The sequence below is a fragment of the Gekko japonicus genome, unplaced genomic scaffold (assembly GCF_001447785.1).
Source record: "Gekko japonicus isolate JY-2015 unplaced genomic scaffold, Gekko_japonicus_V1.1 scaffold3742, whole genome shotgun sequence".
In the NCBI taxonomy this organism is placed as follows: domain Eukaryota; kingdom Metazoa; phylum Chordata; class Lepidosauria; order Squamata; family Gekkonidae; genus Gekko; species Gekko japonicus.
In genome coordinates, this window is record NW_015167653.1 from 70,765 (window position 1) to 96,514 (window position 25,750).

Sequence of the window (25,750 nt, forward strand, 5' to 3'; positions counted from 1 at the left end):
TCCACTCCCAAAGCTTAGAACTGTGGCCTTTTTTGTGTTTACACTATGAACCTTATGGTCTGTTGAAATTGCTGAAATCAGGGTGAGCGTATTTTTCAGCCATGCTTTTTTTAGCAATTCTGTTTTTCATGTGTGTTTTTGTGGCTAGGCTTTTGTGTAAATCTCTTCACAGTTCCACTTACACAGCCGGCAAACTGAACAAGTTGAAGGAAACGCATCTTCTAAGTATCTCGAACTGGCGCCTTTGCAAAGGCTGTTTGGAATATGTTATGACTATGTGGACTCCTCCTATCAAGTTATCAAGTTACACTGAGTACATGGACTTTATGTCTTATCTTCAAAGGAGGAAATATCTTATGCCTTATTATTATTATATCTTATCTTCAAAGGAGGAAGTATCTTATGCCTTATTATAGTTACAGCATGCATTAATGTTGTTGTTGTGACATCACCAACTTTATAATTGTTTAATATATTGTTTTTGGCAATCTTTGATGGTGTTTTCTACTAGTGGAATTCGTATATTTGGGACTCATGTGACACTAGTCTTTTTCCCTTTTGTTGTTTGGATTTACTTCTTTCGTTTACAGCAGCAACCTTCATGAGACCTGGGACTCACACAGCACAGGATGTACTTTTATCTATTTGCTGTCAATTTGCATCTTTCTCCTCGCTCTAGGGCAACATGCTGCAAAAGGAGACAGCCTTCCTGTACCTTTACCAGCTGTAAATTTTGGCATGTCATGATAGTCTCTGCTGGAGCTCCCACAATTCCATGCAGGAGTCTATCAAAACCATTGGTGACCTTCTTGGCCCTCCATACTACGTTATGACCTTCTAGAGGTTTGTTTAGACGGCACCTTCCCTCCTGGCTTTCAAAAGGGTGTGCAGAACCTAATTGTTCAAGAAGGCATTTGAGGAAAGTTAAATATTAAGGAAGCTGGCTTTATTACTGTAACAATGTCACTGGTCTGGAAGCTGTACTTTTAAAAAAGAAATGTAAGATATCGCGTGCTCCTTTAGAACATAAGAGAAGCCAATGCTGGATCAGGCCAATAGCCCATCCAGTCCAACATTCCGTGTCACACAGTGGCCAAAACCCAGGTGCCATCAGGAGGTCCACCAGCAGGGCAACAGAGAGAAGGGGTAGACGTGCTTTAAGTAAAGAATTATACAGTGACCAATGCATTGCATCTTTGTGGTTTTGATAACTATTAGAAAGTGTTTACTGGCTCAAGTGGTTAAGACGCTGAACTGGAAGGTCAGTAGTTCAGCAGTTCAAGACCCGGGTGCCGCAAGACAGGGTGAGCTCCCGTCTCTAGTTCCAGCTCCTGCCAACCTAGCAGTTCGAAAGCAAGAAATTGCAAGTAGATAAATAGGTACCACTTTGGTGGGAAGGTAACAGCGTTCCGTGCACCTTGGTGTTTAGTCATGCCGGCCACATGACCACGGAAACGTCTTCGGACAGCAAGAGAGAGAAGGGGTAGACGTGTTTTAAGTAAAGAATTATACAGTGACCAATGCATTGCATCTTTGTGGCTTTGATAACCATTAGAAAGTGTTTACCAGCTAGTCCTGTTTACTACCATCTTTTAAAATACTTCAGATCAGACTGAGGGTCATGATGTAACACAACAAGCTATGGTCTTGAACCTACATATGTACACATGAAGCTACACTATACTGAATCGGATCGTTGGTCAGTACTATCTACTCATGACTGGCAGTGGTCTCAGGTAGAGGTATTTCACATCACCTACTACCTTGTCCTTTTAACTAGAGATGCCAGGTATTGAACCTGGAATTTTCTGCATGCCAGGGAGATGCTCTACTGCCGAGCCATGGTCCCCTCCCTGAAATCTACATTGAGAGCAATCCATCTGTCTTTGACCCCTGGCCAACTGTACCCTTGCATAGTGTGCCAGAAACGCCCAAGTGATGCCAAGAACAACAGCTACAATGAAAACACCCCCAAAAAAGACGTGAAGTCTGTCAATTCATCAGTAATCAAGTTAGTTGTCTGGAGCGGAACAAACACAATGCTTCTTATGCGGTTCTGCGGTGTTGGCAAGACGTCCATGCACAAGGAGATGGATGAGAGAAGTCATGAGTCCAGATGCAGACAAAGGGAGGGGGGAGAGGGAGGATTAACAAGACGCCAGGTTGTCACAAAGCACTTTGCAAAATTAAGAGTGCTGTCATCAGATTAACCATCTGAACAAAAACCGTTGAGCCGCGGAAAGGGGTCGAGACACAAGGGCGTTTCCAACAATACAGCTACCTGAGTTGCCTTAATTCTGGCAATGGGAAGGGGTTTGGTTTCTCTCTGAATCTGTGTTGTGGTGAGTGTCAAAACATGGAGGTTGTCAACAGTCACAAGGAGATAATGCCTCGGTTCGCACAACTTAGCAGACGATGGGTCGCTCACGCCACACGTGGCTGTCTGATGACTCCATCTATAAACTGCTCTCTCTCGCACATACACACATCCCTTGATTTTGTACAAGTTAAATATCTTATGAGCAGAGCCTCCACATAATTGGACCTCAGCGTGGAAAACTCAGATTGCAGTCATTTCAGCCCCGTACACGAGTTCCAGCAAACACATGTACAACCCATGTACAGTGTACACTCTTGGTTTTTCTTTTTACATGTGCAAAATAACTCTCATGTTACATTCAAGGTGCATACAGCTGACTGGGTGATCGCAACCCCATATAGATCCAGGTTGCATTTGTCAAGAGAATGCACACTGGCTCATTCTTACACACACTTGTACGCATGTACTTGCAGAATGTACATACATTCAATGTAATATGTGAGAAGGGCTATTTCTGCACAGTGGATGAATAGAGACACCAGTCTTCCACCACAGAAAGATGTGGTAAGAGGTATGGGCCAGGACATTCACAATTTCGTACATGTTCAGCAGATGTTCAGAATTACACCGGTGAATTGCAACAATCACCATGGTAGCTCTTGTAACTGTCAACAGACTCCACATTTTGGACATTCACTATAAAATATGCAAGTTTTGTTTTAAATACTTGTTTGGGGTGGGGGGGTCACAGGTTATGTTCCTTTGTGGGAAAACCTCTGTCTAGTGCTCTTTCCTAGGCAAAGCAATAAAGCCATAGGGCATGCATTGAAACCAGCCGGAAAATCGATACGTTCTTTTGGTGTGGAGAACGCAGAGGAAGGAGCCTTTGGGGGTGGGGGCAACTGATGGAACAATACGTCTCTTGTACGTGTTTAGAAACATATTTGCTTTAAAACTGGATGGATATTGCAGCTCTGGACCTAGATTTATCCCTATTAAAGCCAACAAGAGTATCATCCTAAACCCTGATAACTCCAGAACACATCTTTGTTATCCCAAAACATGTGAATGTGGACAAGACCTTATGAAGAGGTATTACAGCTCGGTCAATGCTTCGCAGATGCTACAACTCGTTTCTTTGTATGAGGTCTGAAGAGAAGACAACAGAACAGACCTGAGCATGGAATCAAAGAAAACTGAGTCATGTCAGTGCAAGTTTGGGTTGACTACAGCAATACCTTATCAGCCCCCGGCTCACATGGGTGTGACAGCAGCTAACACAATCTGTCGTCATTCTGACAGGTACTAATTATTGACCCAAAAGTCCAGGGACTAGAGGAAGCTCATCCTGCCATGATCTCTTGGACTGGATCCTGCAGATCTGGTCCAATAGTGGTGATCCAGTCCCCTAACACTAGAAATGGAGGAAACTGCCACTACTGATTGACTGAATCCGCAGGATCCAACTCTATGAAATTTTAATTTGGGGTGGGAAAGTGACAATCGTTCGTTGCGTTGACTTTCCTTCTCTGAAATGGAAGAGGAAGAAAAAGTAGAAATTCTCATTCTGGCCAGAGCGCTGTTTTCTCTCATGCTTCATTATGCTCCATTATGCTCCATGCTTTCAGAAGCATGCAAAGAGGTGTGTCCGTAGGTTCACCCTCCAGCCAGAAGCGGACAGCAAAGATCAAGACAGCTCAAATGCAGCAAAAAAGAAAGAAAGAGAAAGAGAGAGAAAAGCCATTTTTTTTAATGAACCATTTGGGGAATAATATTCAATTACCTTTTAAGCACAGTTTTGGCACGGGTGCTAACCCCCCTTGATCCATGTCATTTGATTGGCTACATACCCTTGGATGATACGTAATTTTTTCTAAGGCCTATCTGCTTAGAATTGCAAATTTCAGTAGCAAATGGCAAGAGTGCCAGTCTGAAAACATCTGAAGAACCAAACTTCCTGTTCAGACATATCTTGTGGTACATCCCCTCCTGGAACCGGACTTCTTCAAACTGTTGACTTGGAAGACCCCATACTGGAGGGGAACTCTCCCTGTGTGTGGAAATCTAACCCATAAGGATGAGGACTGGGCTAAAACACTTTCTCTCTGATAAGCTAACTTCCCCAGAGCAGAGAAGTTTTGACACGGGGGAGTGTTCAGTGATACAGTCTCCCACTTGAGTTTGGAAGTGGTCCAATTCCAGGTATCATGCAGTATTTCTGAATGTACGGATAAGTTCTAAACATCTCCAATCCTGTCTTTGTAGAACCAGAATAATAGTGGCATACTTCACTGGATTTTAGAAAGAACAAACAAGAAGAAACAATGCTGTCATCCAGCCTTTGGGTTTAGAGTACGCTATCAGTTCAAATAAATCAGAACCGTTTAGTGACCCCCTATCTTTATGCTACTTATTTTAAAAGATCCCTGTAAGCCTTCCCCACTTATCTTTCATATATATGTATTTCTAAACAAGGGTTTTATTGCAATTTTGCCATTCTAGCCCCACGTGCCATGACCTAGATGGCTCAGGCTAGCGCGATCTTATCAGATCTCGGAAGCTAAGCAGGGTCGGCCCTGGTTAGTACTTGGATGGGAGACCGCCAAGGAAGTCCAGGGTTGCCATACAGAGGCAGTCAAAGGCAAACCACCTTTGAATACCTCTTGCCCTGAAAACCCTATGGGGTCTCCACAAGTCAGCTGTGACTTGACAGCACCATCCACCAGCCCCACATGCAACAATTTCTTCATTCTGGTGTGATGCCATTAAGACAATAGAATGCTCAAGTACAAACGGTGTTTTGATTGCAGCAAATATTACGGCCAGATTAAAAATCTGACCATATTGTTTGCATTTTAGTCTTCCAAAGGGCTCCTCCAAAGGGTACCCAAAGGATTCTGTGAGCCTAAAGGGTTTTTTAACTCCTCTTCTTTGAATGCCAGATCTAGGATTTCTACCAATTCCCCCTTCATGCTTACAGCCACCCCTCTCCTATTTTATGGGTAAGTATGCAAGGACTTCCAAGTGAAAAACAATGACAGTCATTCACTTAACACGAGAGATAACACTAGAGATAACACCAGAATCAGGAGCTTCAGCTCTGGAAATTGAGTCTGTAGGCATGGCTTCATGATAAGTCCAGTCTTGATAAAGGATTTTCGAAAAGTTTCTATAGCGAGAACATCTTCAACTGCTTTTACTGTATTTTGGGCTATAAATATATCAGTTAGCAAGAACTTTGTGTTGATATTTTGTTCGGAAGCAAAAGGAGTCAGACGGGCGAATTGAGAGTGTTAACCTTTAAGAATGGCTTGGCAGACAAATGGTGTGTTATCTCTCATGTTAAGTGAATGACCGCAACGTTTTATGGTGCAGCATTTCATGGAGATCTACTGGATGCAATGGAAATCTAAGCTGGATCCATCCCTAGTATCTTCCCAGCTACTAAAACATGTATCAAAAAAAACTGCTTGTTCCCTAAAAAAAATGTGCAATGACGCAATCAAGGGGAAAGGTATTATTAGAGAAATCCAACTCAAAGTCCCTTTGAGTAGGGGTGTGCTGTGAGAAAAAATTCATTATAATTTGGGATCCAGGATTCAGAAGGACACTCTTTATCACTTATTCCTGATTTCTGGTAGGACAGCACTAGTTGGGGATTTAAATCCATGCTCTTCCCCAGTTCCAGAATTTTGGTATTTTCAGTAGGAGAACCAGTTGTAGGTTCTGGTGCTTCTTAAAGATAAATGGCACCAAATTTTACACAACATAGTCTTCCTGCTAATCTAAAAAAAACCCTTTTTCATATGCAGTAGATGTGTAAAAAAGCAAAAAGGTAGTGGAAAGAAATACATGGAGAAATGCAGAATACTTTAAACGTTAAATCTCTGATGGAAGCTAAGAGTATGCTGTTAGGTATACTGCCTAACAATTTGACAAAAAAATTTGGAAGAGATATTCAGATATACGGTGACAGTGGCTAGAATTATTTATGCAGGAAAACGGAAAGCAGACATTTGCCCAGGATTAGAAGACTAGAAAAACAAACTTGCTGAGTATGCAGTGATGGAGAAACTAACATATTTGAGAAACAGATCAGGTACAAAATTCGAGGGGAGATGGATTGTGTAAGATTTGTATGGAAACAGAAGACAAATTTACAAAGAGAAGTAGTTTAAAATTTTGTATATAAATGTACTGTGATGAAGAAGTAGAATGAGAAGTGTTTTAAATGTCCAATGTTGAATATAAATGTATCCCAACAAAAGTTATTTTCATTGTATTTTATAGACAATGCTTTAAGAATTATTTTATGTAATGAAGGGGGTGTTGCGGAGAAAACATTTTCTTTCTTTTTGTTTATATGATATACAATTAGTTCTTAACTTTCTGTATTTTCTTTTATATTATCTGTTTGTCTTAAAATAAAAAAGTAATTAAAAATATCCTCTGTGTTTCAAGCAGAATGGATAAAGGGGGTAAATCTACAGACCCTCAAAGAAGGTGACCCTCAAAGAAGGGGATGGCAGGAGATTACCAGCCATTATTGTTTTTCAACAAAATTCCTGGCTGCATCTGGTTTCTTTACATACTCTTACAGTGGTTGAGGGACAAATAAAAACAATCACCTTGCCACTGAAAACTCTGCAACTCTTACAGAGAACCATCCCCTCCCCTTCACTGCAATCTTAGAAACAGTTTTTTAAAAATAAAACTAACAGAGCAAGTGTATATAGGATTGCATGTGATGAATCAATCGTCCAGTTGCTGTGAGACATGTCTTCATGCTGGATGTCCTCTGCAGGGGTACCTTAATTGCTACTACTATTTAAGAAATTCCTGGTGGGTGGAATTTCCCATCTCTCTGAAAACATCACCCAGCTCAGAGCAGCAGCTCTGGTGAGCCTTAAAAATTCCTTCTCTGGGGCTTGTCCCCGAAGGTGACTGGCTGAGAACACTCCTGATCCCTTGCAAGGATTCTACTGGAAGGGGGAAATACTGTTGCCCAAGAAATCAGAAGTATCAAAGAAAAACAAGACACTTGCTGATGACTATGACCATAAACACCTAAACTCAAAAAACATGGATTTTTTTTAAGGAGATGGGTTGTTCTTTGTAATGCCTAAGAACTCCAGATTTGTGTTTACCATTCTAGAAACCATGGTAATGACCCAAAACAGTGATTTTCATGTATGTTTACAGTTTGTGAATTTTGGGATGCCCACCTCTACATTTAAGCACTGTGGTGGAGGGGGAGATCATATAGTTCTTTGGACTCTGGCAGAAACTAATGTGATCTTGTATGGACATCCAGAGCAATTGCCTCTTTGGCAGTAATCTGCACTAGATTTCACGCAGTTTAAAAAAGTTAACTACAACATTTATCATTAGATGCCACCCCGTTGAGCTGTAGGGTTGCAAGAATATCTTGCAGAAGCAGCACAATAACTGAATGTACTTAAAACATAATATGGTCAGTGTTCCCTCTGAGCTGAATTAGTGTGAGCTAGCTCAGTTTTTTAGCCTCCGGCGCACACATTTTTGTCTTAGCTCAGGAAGGATGGCTCCAGAGCAAACTAATTTATGCAGCAGCCAAATCGCTCACTCACAACTTTAATGCCAGTAGCTCACAAAGTAGAATTTTTCTCACAAGACTCCACAGCTTAGAGGGAGCATTGATTATGGTGGGGCAATTTTTAAACAAATCAGTTTACTTAATTATGGTAAATAGATTGGCCACTGAAACAGCTAGAAGGCAAGACTCTCTATGGCTCAATGTACGTAAATGCACATTGTACATTCCAAACTTGCATGCCTGAAATGTTTCTGTACAGAGGCTGCTGCTCATAGAAGGACTTTCAAGCTCACGGTTTTGCCAACATAAACGTTCTTTGTTGAACTTAAATGACACTTGATGTTGGGTTACCATGAATGAGTTCCTATGTGTGTGTGTTTCTTAAGAGCATGCAAATATGGTCGTGCTTTGGATCAGGGCCATGAGAGTTTAAGCCTTCTTCTGTACACCTTTTTAACCTGAAATGACCCATGTTCAGGACCCATATGTTTACCCCAACAGGGCAAACTGAAGTACTATTGGTTCATTTCAAGACAGTAGAGGCACGGGGGCAGGAAAACGTAAACCCCATGCCATGGTCTTGATCCAAATTCGGGACCACATGCTTGCTGCTCACAAGAAAAACAAATTCTTGACAACTTGATGCACAGAATCCCCAGCATCCTGTCTGATTTGGCTCTTAGTTGCAGTGTTGTGACAGAAATCACCAGATCCCAGGTGGCAAACCATACACAAATGGCTTACTAGATAGGGCAACCTGCACTTCATTAAATGGCTACTTACGGCTGTCTGTGCAAACTGCACCAGAGATTTTGCTATTAATTACCTGCCTTTGTCAGTTCCACAATCACTTGACCCACTTTTGTGAGTCTTGATGCTGATTTCGAGTTTTGGGTGCTACACTTTACATGTATGTGGTTGTTTATATGCTTTTAATATATGTAACCAAGGTATCGTTCTGATCGCAGAAAGGCGAGTGACCGAAGTCACTCGCTTTCTGCGTAGGGGGGTGCACAGAAATATTATTTACTTTGTGGTGCGTCTCCCTTAAATTCGCAAAGTGAAATAGCACCTGGGCCTCCTGGGAGGTTATAAGCAAACTTGGTAGTTGTTCTTGCAGGGCGGCGGCAGCTAATCTCCACACCTTGATTGATGAGGGCAGCCAGGGTGAAGCAGAGGCAAGGCTCCAGGAGAAAAAAGCAACTTTTCTTCCGCTTAGGTGGCTGACTGATAAAGGATTCTTCCTTCCCTCTTTCTCCTGCCTGCAGGCTTGCCAACCTCCAGCCAAGGACAACTCTAACGTGCCAGCCTTCTGCCAAGGACAATCCCAGTTCTAGGGGCTCAGTAGGGACTGCTCCAGACGAAGAATAGATTCTTTTGAACTATGGTGCTGGAGAAGACTCTTGAGAGTCCCTTGGACTGCAAGAAGATCAAATCAGTCAATCCTAAAAGAAATCAACCCTGACTGTTCCCTGGAAGGCCAGATAATGAAACTGAAGCTCAAATACTTTGGCCACCAAATGAGAAGGGAGCCCTCACTGGAGAAGACCCTGATGCTGGGAAAGATTGAAGGTCAAAGAAGACGGGGACGGCAAAGGATGAGATGGTTAGACAGTGTCACAGATGCAACGAACATGAAATTGAGCCAACTTCAGAGGATGGCGGAAGACAGGAAGGCCAGGCGTGATCTGGTCCATGGGTTCGCAAAGAGTCGAACTCGACTGTGCGACTGAACAACAACAACAACAACAAAAACGTTACTATCTCTCCTAGTGATTTTTTTTTGGGGGGGGGCTTTGTGTTCGCAGAGGGAGATAAGTATGTTTCTTTTTTTATCTTTGCTCCTCGTAAATAAAACCATGTCGATTTTTGGAGAAAACTAACGTGTGGGACAGTGTAATCAGTAATTGCTTCCTTTCATATCCCAGGAGGGAGCCCAAGGACCAGGAGGTCTACTTGAGAGGAAAGAACCCTTCTGCGTGTCTGGGGTGTGAAGTTGCCAGCTCAAGGCGAAAGGACAAAAGGGGGCTGGACCCCAGACTCATGCACCCACTCTAGAAATGAATAGACGCACAGTGTATTCTGGCATTTCATGCTGTGTTGCCATGATGAGGGGAGGATTTTGGATCTGGGTTGAAAGGAGAGCTTAGCGACAGATCCCAATGCTGGCCTTCAAAGAGCAGCACACTCCCCATTGCAGACTGCCATGATGGGAAACGGGCCGATCGACACATTGCTTTGCAAAGTACGCCTCTCGCATGTTTTCAGCACATATTTGAAAACACACAACAACTGGGGACGAGCTTGTGTTTTTGCAGACACGCACATGTAACTCTTCATTTGAGGGGCTCCGGTTCCCTGCCTAGCGTATACTGGGTGGCAAACCTGGAATTGTCAGTGTGAGAAAGGGCCACGAGAACTAAGCACTGAGGCGACCCTTCCTGCCCTCCCTTCTCATGATCTGCCCAAGTTCACAGAATCAGCATTGCTGTCAGATGGCCATCGAGCCTCTGTTTAGAAACATCCAAAAAAGGTGCTACTGGACTCTTATTCTTTTCTACTGCTACCCATCTTGATTTATCTGCTATTAGTGGTCTTCTCAGTGAAGGATCTCTAATAAGCTTTTGAGGACTCTGGTGGTGATCCTCAGTATCCCTGACATCACAAAATAGTGCCAATGGGCCCATGTGCATCAGGATGCATCACAAAATAGTGCCAATGGGCCCATGTGCATCAGGATGCATCACAAAATAGTGCCAATGGGCCCATGTGCATCAGGATGCATCACAAAATAGTGCCAATGGGCCCATGTGCATCAGGATGCATCACAAAATAGTGCCAATGGGCCCATGTGCATCAGGATGCATCACAAAATAGTGCCAATTGGGGCCAAGAAGAGCATGAGTTCCATGGCCCTGCACATGGAATTCTATCAACAGCTTGGAACTGTTGGATCTCAGCTCCTCCCTTCTGCAAGGATTTTAACATCGTCGCCAATGTACTTTAATTGGGAAGGGCGAAGGGTCGTTCTTTTAATTGGGAAGAAGACGGGCAACGTTCTCAGAAAGGCTCGTTCAAAGAGTCTGAACATATCAGCAACGGAACACCACGATGTTTTGGGTTTTTTTTAAATCCTCCCAAGCGAAAAGCTTGGAGTGAGGTTGGAGTCTTGAATGGTTCCACCAAAAGGTAATGAATATTTGGACCAGGGTCCCTTTTTTGCCATTTCCACGTTTGCACTGCTGCGAAGGCCCACCTTTGGTGTCTCTCGAATGGAAAAAAAAATTAAGCGCATCCAAGGAAGAGCAAAGCCATTCAGTGCGAGATGCCAAGTCAGCTGCCCGTGACAGATGCCATCATTTAACGTGGCATGAAAGGGGGGTTGGTGGAGGAAAAGCAAATGAAAGATTCCGAACGAAGAGGCATTTCGGCAAATCCTAACCTAGGCGAGTACTGGGGCGATTCTTTAGGAGGAATTCCTTTGGTTGGATACTTCTTATGCCGGGGAGTTGAAGGGGGCGGGGGACCCACAATCATATCTATCCTGGCGAAAATAAATGAGAAGAAAAAAAGACACCAACAAAATGCATAATGAAGCCACACAGAAACGAGAGAAAGTTCGGTCTGAGGCTGCGGAGAAGACCTCAAACACACACACAAACACATACACACAAAGAAAAAAGGCCAGGAAGGAAAAAAAAGTTGAATATTATATTCCGCTCAGAACAGAAAGCAGTAAAATCGTATCACCTGATCAGCTGGGATCGATTAATTGAAAGTGTTCCAAAGTTTGAGCCACAATAGAACAACAGCTCTTCTGCGAAACAAGGCAGTTTTTCTCCAATGAACAGCCAACACATGCTATAGAAACCTGGTGCGTTTCTGACAATATTCCATTGGAAAGGCAGACTCCTTGCGTTTACAACACATGGAATTGCATTCTTCCATCGTTTAGGGGAGAGAAACACAAGCTTGGAAGGAGGCAAACACACCCATGGATGGAATGGGACGAGAGAGAGATAAACAAAATGTATTAAAGGTACTAATGTTATGGGACACTTCACAAAAGCAGCGAGGGACATGACCGGTGGAAATGGGTAAATGCATGGAAACATCCCTGGCATTGACAACATCGCGCCCTGGCAGTTCACATCTTTAATTTTGAGTATATCGAAAGGTGTTGCAGGCCTGGGGTTCTGTGATTCCTTCCTCTGCCAGGTTTTATAACCTGCCTGGGCAGTCAGTGGAGTGGGCGGACAAGCAAAGAGACCTTGCGGAATTACCTTCCTCTCCGGAAATTTTCCGAGCTCAAAAAGGCCTTTTGAAAGTTGACCTTCTGCCGGGAAGTATACGTAACAGACTGGATTTCCCCCCGCGTATGTAAAAGCAGATTTCAAAGTGCAATTCTGAGTTGGAAAACAACTGGCAAGAAGCTTAGGTCACCCACCCCTCGCCTTGCCTTGCGGCTCGCTAGTTCTGATTTTGGGTTTTGCCTTTAAGAAATAGCCCTGACAAGCCCGATCTCATCAGACCTTGGAAGTAAAACAGGATCAGCCATGGTCAGTTGTTGGATGGGAGACCCCCAAGGAAGACCGGGGCTGCTACGCAGAGGGAGGCAATAGCCAAAGCACCTCTGCTCATCTCTTGCCTTGAAAAATCCCTCGAGGGGCCATTACGAGTCAGCTGTGACTTGACAGCACACAATTATGATCAAACGCAGATCTCCTCTTAAGCATTGTTGGACTCGCCGCTGAAGTTCAGCCTCAGCTGTACTGGGCGAAGGAAATCGATGTAAAAGCAGATTTCAAAGTGCAACTCTGAGTTGGAAAACAACTGGCAAGAAGCATAGGTCACCCCCCCTCGCCTTGCCTTGTGGCTTGCTCGTTCTGATTTTGGGTTTTGATTTTAAGAAATAGCCCTGACAAGCCCGATCTCATCAGACCTTGGAAGTAAAACAGGATCAGCCATGGTCAGTTGTTGGATGGGAGACCCCCAAGGAAGACCGGGGCTGCTACGCAGAGGGAGGCAATAGCCAAAGCGCCTCTGCTCATCTCCTGCCTTGAAAAATCCCTCGAGGGGCCATCACGAGTCAGCTGTGACTTGACAGCACACAATTATGATCAGCTCAAAACGGCCCTTTGAAAGTTGACCTTCTGCTGGGAAGTATACGTAACAGACTGGATTTCCCCCCGCGGAAACAAATAATCAGCTGGCTCGGTTCGTTGCCCAGAGCGGCTTGCTCCCATTTCCCAAGTGGAAACCCTCGAACAATCGAGTCGGTTGTCCGAATCGTCCTGACAAGTGGGGAAGAGGGTTCCGCTAGTCTTTTGTATCTGCAACTGTCAGTCGCAAAAGCAGGAAAAAGCCCCCTTCTCGGCACAGCCGGGGGAAAGGACAAATAATCAGCTGCTTCGGTTCGTTGCCCCGAGCGGTTTGCTAAAGGGTTGCTGCCCCTCGGCTGGCGTGTCAAGCGTTCTGTGAGACCTTTCGGGTTCAGCTTTACAGATGAACAAATTGGTGAAGACAGCCACAGGAAGCACGAAGGCTTACAGGCCCTCACTAGAGAGTGCAGGAGAGGACTCGTAGACAAAGAGCGTAGCATTTTCTCCATACGCTAGAGTTACCAACCCCTAGGATCTCCTGGAATTACAACTGATCTCCAGACTACGCAGATCAGTTCCCCTGGAGAAAATGGCTGATTCAGAGGGCGAACTCTCTGACATTATAACCTGCTGAGCACCCTCCCGAAACCCCGCCCTCCCCAGGCTCCACCCCCAAATTTTCAGGAATATCCCAACCTGGAGCTGCCAACCCTACCATACACTGAGGATACAATCCACAAAGCAGCCAGGATTGCAATGAATTCGTTTTTACCTCTTTGCCTTAAATAATCTCAGAACGAGAAAAACAAAAGCCCTGCCAAACCCGCTCTGAAGGAAGACTTTGAAAAAAATACTGTGCCTCCTCACCTTCTGTCCTACTTTGCCTTAGCCAGAGCTAATAAAGCTCGGTTGGGGCAATGGAAAGAAGATCCAATTACTAGGTGGAGCGTGTTGTCAATCACTACTATCCTTGCAAATAGCTCTGACATTTAGCGAGAAGACTGGTACAACGCTCACTGTTTTCCCTAAGCTCTTTGCTAAAGCAAATGGCTGTAGTTAAAATCTACCCACGAGCAGTTTATTGGATTCATGGGAGACATCTCCCCCCCCCTCCCGAAAACAAGGGAAGGGTAAAAGCACGATTCTGAGCAGGCATGCTTACTGCAAAAACGAAGGCCTGTAAAAGTCACTGCTCTTGCAGCTGAACAAGACGTCTATCAGAGGAAACTCGGATGCTGAACCCCATCAAAGATAGCTTTGGCTTGAATCCCATGAATAAGTTCCCACAAACGCTAGATACTCACTGCCACGGAGCACGCCTCCTCTTCTGCTCAGACTTCCACTCACGCAAGGGCCCAAGGATAAATAATTCACCTTGCACGAGCGGAAGTTTTGGCGGAAGATGAAGCACACTCCACAGCGGAGACTGTCTGGCACTCATAGAATTCTTTCATAGGATTGAGAGGGGCAGCAAAAGGGGGGGGGATACTGAATGTTGACATCTCCTCTCAATTTTACTGAACTGGATTCAATTGGTTTTCAAGCAAAAAAGATAAGTTTCCCATTAGACATATGAAGCTGCCTTATCCTGTGTCATCCCACCGGTCTATCAAAGTCACTATTGTCCAGCCTGGCATCCAAGGCCTCATGCAGAGGTCTTTCACTCCCCCCGTTCCCTGACCTTTTTAACTGGACATGTTGGGGATCGAACCAGGGACCTTCTGCATGCAAAGCAGAGCGTCTGCCACTGAGCCATGGCCCCACACAAAAAGAGGACAGTTTTTCTTTGATCCCTTCACCAGACACAGAATTCAAGGGCCTTTTTCAGATTCCAGTCCTCTCCAGTGTTTCTTTCCAATGGCCTTTCCTGGCTGTCCTGTTTTATTAGTAGTAGTATTGTTATGGATTGTCACAGTCAGATATTTGACTGGTAGATGGCTAGATCTTGAACTGCAGAGCACAAAGTTCTTGGGAATTGCAGAGGTATCTCTGCAGGATTCTAGCTGTTCCATTTGCTCAGTGCCCAGAATGTCCAGATCAAGATGGGTAAGCTGTGTTAGCCTGTCTGTAGCAGTAGAAAAGAGGAAGAGTCCAGTAGCACCTGAAAGACTAACAACATTTGTGGCAGGATAGTTCTTGTGGGTCACTGCTCACTTCTTCAGACACGGCTAGTGCTTGTTAGTCATTAAGGTGCTACTGGTCTCTTGTTCTTTTCGACTGCTGCAGACAAACTGACATGGCTATCCGTCTTGATCTAGCTCCATCGAAGGCACCACATTTAGCTGTACAAAATGGACAAAAAGAGGACAGTTTTTCTTTGATCCCTTCACCAGACACAGAATTCAAGGGCCTTTTTCAGATTCCAGTCCTCTCCAGTGTTTCTTTCCAATGGCCTTTCCTGGCTGTCCTGTTTTATTAGTAGTAGTATTGTTATGGATTGTCACAGTCAGATATTTGACTGGTAGATGGCTAGATCTTGAACTGCAGAGCACAAAGTTCTTGGGAATTGCAGAGGTATCTCTGCAGGATTCTAGCTGTTCCATTTGCTCAGTGCCCAGAATGTCCAGATCAAGATGGGTAAGCTGTGTTAGCCTGTCTGTAGCAGTAGAAAAGAGGAAGAGTCCAGTAGCACCTGAAAGACTAACAACATTTGTGGCAGGATAGTTCTTGTGGGTCACTGCTCACTTCTTCAGACACGGCTAGTGCTTGTTAGTCATTAAGGTGCTACTGGTCTCTTGTTCTTTTCGACTGCTGCAGACAAACTGACATGGCTATCCGTCTTGATCTAGCTCCATCGAAGGCACCACATTTAGCTGTACAAAATGGGAATCCATCTACCTTAAGAACATAAGAGACGCCAATGTTGGATCAGGCCAAAGGCCCATCTAGTCCAACACTCTGAAGAAACTTGCACAGGATACAAACAGAAATCAGAATGTCCAGGTGTTTCTTGAGACTTCCAGGCAGAGCTCCAAAGGCTCCAATGACAGCTGGCACAACAGTCACCTTCTTCTCCCAGAGGTGCCCTAACTCTATTCATAGGTCTTAGTATTTTGTGATCTCCTCTTTTTCTTTCTTTTCTATTCTGCTATCTCCTGGGATTGCCATGTCAATGATCCATACCCTATTTTTCATTTTTTTCCCCTACAAGTGTGATATCAGGGGTGTTATGCTCCAGCTGCTTATCGGTTTGCAACTGGAAATCCCAAAGAATCTTTGTTTCATCATTCTCCATGATCTTGTCTGGTTTGTTGCTGTTGTTGTTAATGAACAGCCAGAAAAGGCCACTGGAAGAACACTCGAGAAAACTGGCACCTGAAAAGACACTTGAATTCCGTGTCTGATGAAAGGATCAAAGAGAATTTGTCTGTCTTGGAATAATAATATCACTCAAAGGGAGGTCAAGTTTCATCCTGCATGAGACAACACCGTGGCTTTCTTGGAACCACCTGTGCCTGCATTTCAATGGTGTGCCTACTGGTTGTCACGCCTGCTGAAGACCGAACCCCAAAGACCTCACACTCCAGAACACAATCTCCATACCTGCAACCCACACAGAAATAGCCCTTACCCACCAAACCCAGTGGCTTTTGCCTGGAGGCACAAAAGGTGGGGAGGACAGGCAGTGGTGGCCAATAGGACCCCCCCCACGAGCCTTGGTTACGCATGCCCAAAGGCCGGATGCAGAAAGAGGGGAAGCTCTTGCCTGGACTGGAGGTTCTTGATCCGGGAGAGCATATCCAGATGTCCTGCGGAATACTGCTCGATGACGTCCATCACATCGTAGGGCCGCAGGCTCTCCTTGAACTTCCGCTTGGAAACCAGAAACCTCATGATGCTGAAACAGAAAGGGAGGAAGGGGGCAGGTAAAAAAACCTCGGCCTGTGCACGTGTGCGAGTGTGTGTTTCCCCCGTGAACCATCTCTCCTACGTTACTACCTCCTCTGCTGTCCCCACGCACACGCATGGATGCATAAAGCAGACTTCTGCTGAATCAGACCACTGGTCCACCAAGGTCAGTACGGTCTACTCAAACGGGCAGTGGCTCTCCGGGGTCTCAGGCTGAGGTGATTCGCATCACCTGCTACCTGGTCCTTTTAACTGGAGCTGGAGGGGATTGAACCTGGGAACCTGCGGAAGCATTCCGCTGAGCCATGGGCCCCTTCCCCCATAAAGTAGACACACAAACCTGCCTTCTGCTGGATCAGAACACTGATCCACCAGGGTCAATCCTGTATTTTTTTTTTTTTTGAAATGTTTATTTAAAAGATAACCAAAGTGCTACAGTCTAACAATCACAATGATACAATCAAATCCAGTTACAGATTTTATACAATGACTATAAAAAGCATTTTCGACTAAACAGTGGCAACCTAATAAACATTTAACTCTTAAATGTAACATATTTCGTATTATACCCTAAAACATCCTTAATTCAGGAAGAAATTAATATTTGTATCTCTGATTTATCTAAAATGTTAACTTTTGAGAAATCATTGTGACCAAGTACAAATTGAATAAACGGTGACCATTTCTCGATAAAAGATGAAGTGCGGCTGTCGGACTTAAACCTATGTAAATCTATTGTTATCTTATCAAAAACAAAATATTCCCAAGCTTTGTTAATCCAATCTAGCAAGGTAGGTAGGTTCACGTCTTTCCATTTAGATGCCAATACTGACTTGGCTGCAACGAATAAGAGTGCCGCCAATTCCTGTTTGTGTTTTGGTAATTTAACTCCGTCCCAGAAATTTAATAAGATGATTTCAGGATTGCTAGGGATGTAACAATTTGTCATTTTGCAAACTGTATTAACTATTAGGGACCAAAAATGCATTATGTGTGGACAGGACCACCAGATATGTATAAACGATCCTTTATTGCCACATCCCTTCCAGCAATAAGGTGGCACCGCTGGGGTTGAATGTGATAATTGTATCGGGGTTTTATACCACCTAGCTATTAATTTGTATGATTGAAGTCTTATGTTCAGGCATGGTGATGTATAGATTGGTGAACTCCAGATTTGCATCCATTGATCTTCATTTAACTCTTTTCCCAAATCTTTGTTCCAGGCAGGGGTCTTGTTGTAGAAAAAGAGCTGCCGGAGCTCATTAGCATAACTCATTAGCATAACTTATTTGCATATGCCACGCCCCCTGACATCACCGGAAGTGACAGAAGGCCACACCCCCTGACATCACCGGAAGTGTGTCAGAAGGCCCGGCTACTTACCCTCCTGCTTCATCCTCATTCCCAAACGGAATGAGGATCGAAGCAGAGGGCGGGGTAAAGAAGGGGGCGGGGCTTCACCACGTGACCGCCCCGCCCCCTAGAGGTTCTCTTCCGGAGCTCCGTACCTGAGAGCTCCCCCCCGACTAGAGCCCTGGTTCCAGGCCTTTTGATATTGAAGAAATTTGGACGAATTGCGGTTTAGCAAGATGGAATAGATTTTCGAGATCAAACCAGTGATTGAATTGGAGTCATCATTTAAAATTTTTTCAAACTCCGTTAGTTTTACCCGTAGTTGGTTACATTTTTTAGAATTTACTAATGTTCTAATTTGAAAATATTCATACCAAGTAATATTTAGCCCTTGAGATCCCTCTATTTGTGCTTTTAGTTTAATAAAGCCTTTGCTAGTGATATCTATGAGTCTTGTCTTATTTAATTGTCTCCAAATTGAATAAGACTTACAATTTTGTGCTGGCTTAAACCAGTCTTGACCTGTAAAATTTGTTAACGGCGAGATTTGTGGGGTCAAAAAAGAGTTGTACTTGTTCCATACCTGAAACGTAGCGTGCAAAAACGGGTTATTCATTTTTCTAAAATGGGCAGAAGATCTATGATTCCATAATGATTCGCGAAAAGATCTAGTAGGTAGGAGTGAATCTTCCATAGTCTTCCAATCAGCAACGTATGTTTTTCTGTAATGTTTCGCTATGTTGGATAGTATTACTGAATCGTGATACAGTTGGATATCTGGGACTGCCAACCCACCAAATTTAGACGGCCGTCTGATGGTTGAGAAATTTATCCTAGGTTTCTTAAAGTCCCAAATAAAATCATTAATATCTTTTTGCCATTTTTTAATTAAAGTAGTTGGGATCAATATTGGAAGGGCTCTTAAAAAAAAAGTTAATTTGGGTAAAATCATTGATTTTAATATCTTATTTCGTTCCATTAGTGATAAGTTGAGAGATGTCCACTTTTTCAAAATAGAGGAGATCTGTAACGATATGGTTTGATGATTAAGCTTCAATAATTCTTTTAGATCCAGTGGGATTATGATTCCTAGATATCGAAATGAAGACGTCACCCATCTGTAATTGAAGTGTGTATTAATAAATTTTCTGGTCTCCTTCGTGATGTTTATTGGATATACCAAAGATTTGTCAATATTAATTTTGAGGCCAGATGGTGAACAAAAGGATTTAAGATGGCTTTCCACATTTAATAGTGAATCCCTAGGGTTAGACAGAAACACAAGTAAGTCGTCTGCAAACATACTAACTTTTGTCTCAACTGAGTTCACACTTAGCCCCTTTATAATTGGATCATCCCTTAAGAGGTGCGCCAAAGGCTCAACTGCTATGGCAAATAATAACGGTGACAAGGGGCAACCTTGCCTGGTGCCCCTTGTCATAGAGTGGGGTGCAGAGTTAATGTTATTAATGCGTAGCATGAAAGTTGATGATTTATAAATTGACTGAATTATATGTAAAAAAGGTTTACCAAAATTCATATGACGTAACAATGATAGTAAATATTCATGTTCAACAGAATCGAACGCTTTCTCTATATCTAGAGAAAGCAGACAGGATTCTGAGTCTATACGTTGTTTATTTTGGTGTATTACATCAATAGCCTTTCGGACATTGTCTGTCAAATCCCTCTGTAAAATAAAACCAGTTTGGTCTTTGTTTATATATTCTCCGATGAATTGGTTCAGTCTGCGGGAGATGATGTTTGTGAATAATTTGTAATCATTATTCAGCAATGATATTGGTCTATATGACTTTGTGTCTTCAGGGTCCCTGTCTTTTTTATGAATTAAAACAATTTTGGCTGAGTTCCATGAATTTGGGATTTGTCCCAATGCTAAAATCGAGTTGAATAATGTGAGAAGAGTACATGAAATGGTGGAGGAAAAACATTTATAAAATTCGGAGGTGTAACCATCCACCCCAGGGGATTTATTCAATTTTAAAGATTTAATAGCCATTAACAGCTCTTCGGAATCTATTGGGCGATCTAGGAATTCTTTGTGTGTATCAGATAGTTTTTTCGTGGATTTGTTATCCTTAATAAACGAATCAATAATTTGGGAAGTTGGTTTAGTAGTAGTATAAAGTTTAGAGTAATATTTGACAAACTCTGAAATAATCTTTTTTGGGGATGTAATTAAATTTCTTTTTTCGTCTCGCACTCCTTGTATTGTAGAATCCATTTCCCTTTTTTTAACTTTCCATGACAGCTGCTTGAGAGATTTTGGGGTGTTACTCCAATAATCTTGTTTTATGTAGAGGAGTTTTTTAGCAATCGAATTAACTTCCATGGCATATAGTTTTTTCCTTTCCATTTCCAATTGTTTATATGTTTTGGGACTACAGGTGGCCTTATGTTCATTTTCTAAAGTTGTAATGTTATCTATTAATTGTTTTTTAATTGCTTCTTTCTTTCTTTTAATTGCTGTTGATATTGAAATGAGTTTGCCTCTTAGCACAGCTTTGTATGCGTCCCATATGATTTCAATGGGGGTATCTTCTGTTTTGTTAAATTGAAAAAATTCTTCAGTGTCTAACTCTATTTGCCTGATTACCTCAGGGTTTTTCAGTAAAAAATTGTCAAATTTCCAGCAATAGCTCCTATCATATTCAGTGTTTAGATTAAGTTTGCAGCTTATTGCTGCATGGTCAGACCAACATTTTGGTTCTATTTCTGTTGTTGTCACATTTTTAAGAGTGTCTTGTGATACTATTATGTAATCTATTCTTGAGTAAGACTGATTTTTGTGTGAAAAATAAGTAAAGTCTCTCTCTTTATTATGGAAAAATCTCCAGGTGTCTATAAAATTATACTTGTGGAATAGTTTTTTCAACCCCGTATAATTAGCCTGATTAGGGTTTTTTAATATACATTTGTTAGAGAGTTTCTTTCTATCAGAAAAGGTGTCCATAACATAGTTAAGATCAGCCCCTATAATTAATGAGCCTTCTTGAAAAGTATGAAGAGCTTCAAATACTTCTTTTATAAAGCCAAGCTGCCCCGAATTGGGGGCGTACATGGCTGCAATAGTCACTACTTGAGAGTTCAACCTACCCTTTACAAAAAGAAATCTTCCATTGGGGTCTTGTATTATCTCTATTAAAGAAAATTTGTTATACTTTGAGACTAAAATAAGGACTCCCCTTGCTTTAGAGGAGCCGGAGGCTGAATATCTGTGTGGGAACCATGTTGAGCGGAATAATAAATTAGACTCATTCTTTAAATGACTTTCCAAGAGGATTGCAACATCAACTCTCTGCGTTTTCAAATAATTGTGTATTCTCCTCGCTTTTATTATATTATTGACCCCGTTACAATTTAAGGAAAGAATTTTCAATGTGGCAGCCATTTTATTTGTTGTTTCATCGCTTTGTTAAGCCCTATAATACAGAAAAATGCTCTACCTCCTAGCATAGATACTTTAACTTCAGTAATTCCAATCTTATCTGATCGTGATGCACATATCTTTAAAACTAAAAGCTGCATACAATAGTAACTGATCTCTTCTGGAGTCATATTCATAATATTGGAAGTTGTAACAGTAAAACATTTTAAACCGTTGAAAAGAAAACACATCCTTGGTACAGCTATATACAAAAAACACTTAATGCAACTTGTAGATATCGTACTTGTAAAAAGATCAAGTAACTGGGATGCAACCAGCACCCATCTAAACCCTACCCCCCTCCCTTCCCTCCCCCTTGTGAAACTATTAACAGGGATTGTGCATAGCCAAACATGAGTACACGATAGATAACCCCCCCAAACATTCGTGTCTCTTCCCCTCCTTCTGTTCCATACTACAATAGATAGGAAGAAAATTCTCAAAAAAAACCCCCCACCCCCCTTTCCTCCCCCCCAAAAAAACCTTCAACTTTCCCCCCTCCCCGAACTCCCCCCCCCACCCTCCCGTTTAAAGAAAGATCAACATAGGCAGTGCAAATTATCAAAGCCAAAAGCATATATACACACCAAGTGCACTGCAATTCAAATTTACTCATTGGGTTCATAAGAAAAGGAACTCCCGTCCCTCTCCTTGTGAACGGAGCCAAAGGCTCTCCCAAAAGTACTCCTCCCCTCCCTACTCGGAGCAAAGGTCTCGAGTGATCCTCGTTAGTCCCCCTCCCCCAATTCTAAATGGCTTACTTGCTTGGAAGTATTCCAAACTTATATAAACAAACGCAGAGCATGGTAAATTTTATCAAAGTTTCTTAGCTTAATTGTAGGCGTTTCCAAGTGCAAAGCGTACTGGTATCTTGCTTCCTTTGACCGGTGAGGGAAATTCTATCTTTCTCTTGTTTGTTTGCTTTTCACATTCCATTGGGACTTGCAGTCTGAGCGTTTTCAAGATTTCCCCTCCACCTTCCAGGTCGTCAATAGTCCAGGTCTTGTTCAGGTGTCTTAGTTGTAGCGATCCTGAGGGAAGCCATTTGTATCGCACTCCAGCCTCCATTAGCTGACTTACTATAGGCTTGAGTTTTCTTCGAACTTGCAGAGCCTCTGAAGAAATATCCGGAAAAATTTGAATTACTTTATCCTGGTATTTAATTCCTCCTGAAGCTCGGGAAACTTCTAGAATCTTCCTTCTGGTGCGATTGTCTGCAAATTCCGCTATTATATCTCTTGGTGTTCTCGTCCGGGGGGTAAACATTGAGCCCAGTCTGTATGCTTTGATGATTAGCGGAGCTACCCCCTCCTCCAGTTTTAGGGCTGACGCGAGCCATGTTGCAAGAAATATTTCCAATTCAGTGTTCCCTTCCGATTTTTCTTCAAGTCCTCTAAATTTAAGATTGCGTTCTCTGACCTTATTTTCAAGCGTTATAATTTTGTCCTTTGCCCATTTTTCGTGCTTTTCTAGGCTTTGTATGCTTTCTTGGTTTGCCTGTCCGATTTCTAGTGCTGTCTCCGTTGCGGTGGCCACGTCCTGAATTTTAGCATGTACAGCTTCCAATTGATCTGTGACAGGTTTAATGAGTTCATGGAATAAACCCATTATTTCCGTTTTGAAGGAGGTCAGGCTGGCATGAAAATCAGCAGTTGTCAACAGTTCTGAGGTTTGTAGGGTTGCTCGAGGAGTCTCGGCGGCCATTTTGTTTTCCGCGGGCGCTCTGCACGGCGTGACCTTTCCTGTTTTTCCTTCGCTCAGAAAAGCTTTCAAAGCTTTTGAAGACGCTGTGGACGATCTCTGTTTGTATCCGGTAAGTTTGCCCATTCCCTGAGTTATTTGTAGATAGTTCTGCGTTTGGTGTTAGATGAATTGGGGGAGTTGGCGAGGAGCTCGGTCCCTATGCAGCCGACCTCATTCAGGTCGTCGCTCCGCCCCAACACCTGAATAAAACTTGGTCTTAAAGGTGCCACTGGACTGTTTTGGACTGGGGGGCCTGGGAGGCCTTGGGGGGGAGCTCTGCAACTTACCTGGCTGCTTCTTGCTCTGACTGAGGGCTGCTGAAAGCAGGGGGTGGGGCTTGTTGCTTGTGCCCGCCCCCTGGGCTCTTTACTACCGGAGCTCCGCTCCTGTGCGCTCCTGCAGGAAATGACTCCTGGCTAAATACTGTACTGCAATATCTAATATCTGTTGAAAATGCAAGCAGAATGTGGGCCTGTACTTGCATATGTGGTGGACTTGCGGTAAAGCTAAAGAATATTGGCTGATGATCCGTAAAATGCTACAGGAAAATATTGGAAGCCCAATACCATTAAATCCAGAATTGTTCCTTCTTAATATGATACCAGAAGTCTATGGGAAAGCAGATAAAAACCTGATGATGATACATTGTGTAACCGCTGCTAGAATTCTTTATGCCAAATACTGGAAAACAGACAACGTTCCAGACAGGGTAGAAGTCATACAAAAAAAATGTTTAATGTGGCTGAAAAGGATAAATTAACGCTTAGGTTAAAAGGGAAAGATGAGTCGGTTTTTGAAAAGAATTGGATAAAGATGTATGAATGGAGGAATCAAGTCTGAAGGGTTAGGTCAAAGATTTATTGTTTGATGATGAGAGACAGCGCTGCCGAAAGCATTTCCCCTAATAATTTTGCATATTCAGTTGGCTGCGTATTTCTTTTTTGCTCTGAGAAAATTCAATAAATATTTATTGGGGGGGGGGGGAATACTGTCCTACTTCGACCGGCAGTGACTCTCCAGGGTCTCCCCCATCCCATCCTCCCTGATCCTTCTAGCAGGCCGTGGCAGGGTCTCAACCGGGGACCTTCTGCATGCCAAGCAGAGGTCCTACCACTGAGCCACAGCCCAGAGCCTGACATAACCTGGCCAGTAGGGGAGATTTCCCAGCACGTCCCTCTTCGCGAGAAGGCTCACCGTGGGATCCCTCCTCCCTTACCAAACAGCCCTGATGCTGACTTTGAGGCCCGGCGTCAGATCTTCTGTCACAAATTCACAGTTGCAGCTCTTGTTGTCATCTGGAATGTCTTCTCCGGGGAGACTGACTTCTAGAAGGAAGAGGATGGAAGAACAAGCAGAAAGGAGAGTGAGATGCCCGGTATAACAGGCAAGGTGTATGGAACGAGCATCTACGCTTGCAACTCACAGCAAATCTCTCCCCCCCACACACACTGGTGGTGGGAAATGCCGTCAAAGTGGCAGCTGACTTATGGCAACCCATAAGTTGGGAGTAAGCAGTGAAGTGGCTAAATTTGCGGATGATACGAAGTTGTTCAGGGTGGTGAAAACCAGTGAGGATTGTGAGGCACTCCAAAGGGATCTGTCAAAGTTGGGCGAGTGGGCGTCAACATGGCAAATGGGGTTCAATGTGGCCAAGTGCAAGGTGATGCACATTGGAGCCAAAAATCCTAAATATAAATACACATTGATGGGGTCTGAACTGGCAGAGACAGATCAAGAGAGAGATCTTGGAGTTGTAGTAGATAACTCACTGAAAATGTCGAGACAGTGTGTGACTGCAATAAAGAAGGCCAATGCTATGCTGGGGATTATTAGGAAGGGTATTGAAAACAGATCAGCCAATATAATAATGCCCCTATATAAATCAATGGTGAGACCTCATTTGGAATACTGTGTGCAGTTCTGGGCACCACACCTTAAAAAAGATATTATAGCTTTGGAAAAAGTGCAGAAAAGGGCAACTCGAATGATAAAAGGGTTGGAACACTTTCCCTATGAGGAAAGGTTAAAGCGCTTAGGGCTCTTTAGCTTGGAGAAAAGACGACTGAGGGGTGACATGATCGAGGTTTATAAGATTATGCATGGGAAAGAGCAGGTAAAGAAAGAGGTACTTTTCTCCCTTTCTCACAATACAAGAACCCGTGGGCACTCCATGAAATTGCTGAGCGGTCGGGTTAGAACGGATAAAAGGAAGTACTTCTTCACCCAAAGAGTGATTAACACTTGGAATTCACTGCCACAGGAAGTGGTGGCAGCTACAAGCATGGACGGCTTCAAAAGGGAATTAGATAAGCATATGGAGCAGAGGTCCATCAGTGGCTATTAGCCACAAGGTATAG

The 25,750-nt window shown here is 43.2% G+C and overlaps 1 protein-coding gene across 1 annotated transcript in view; it reads right to left on the minus strand.

Annotated features, from left to right (window-relative positions):
• Window positions 1-25,750, minus strand: part of KCNQ2 (potassium channel, voltage gated KQT-like subfamily Q, member 2) — a gene marked incomplete at its 5' end in the record, with an annotated part of 49,355 nt that overhangs the window by 4,083 nt on the left and 19,522 nt on the right. The window contains 3 exons of the mRNA XM_015414096.1: window positions 11,338-11,439; window positions 16,704-16,835; window positions 24,610-24,718. Of these exons, the coding sequence (XP_015269582.1) occupies window positions 11,338-11,439; window positions 16,704-16,835; window positions 24,610-24,718 (343 nt within the window). The remainder of the gene's footprint in view (window positions 1-11,337; window positions 11,440-16,703; window positions 16,836-24,609; window positions 24,719-25,750) is intronic.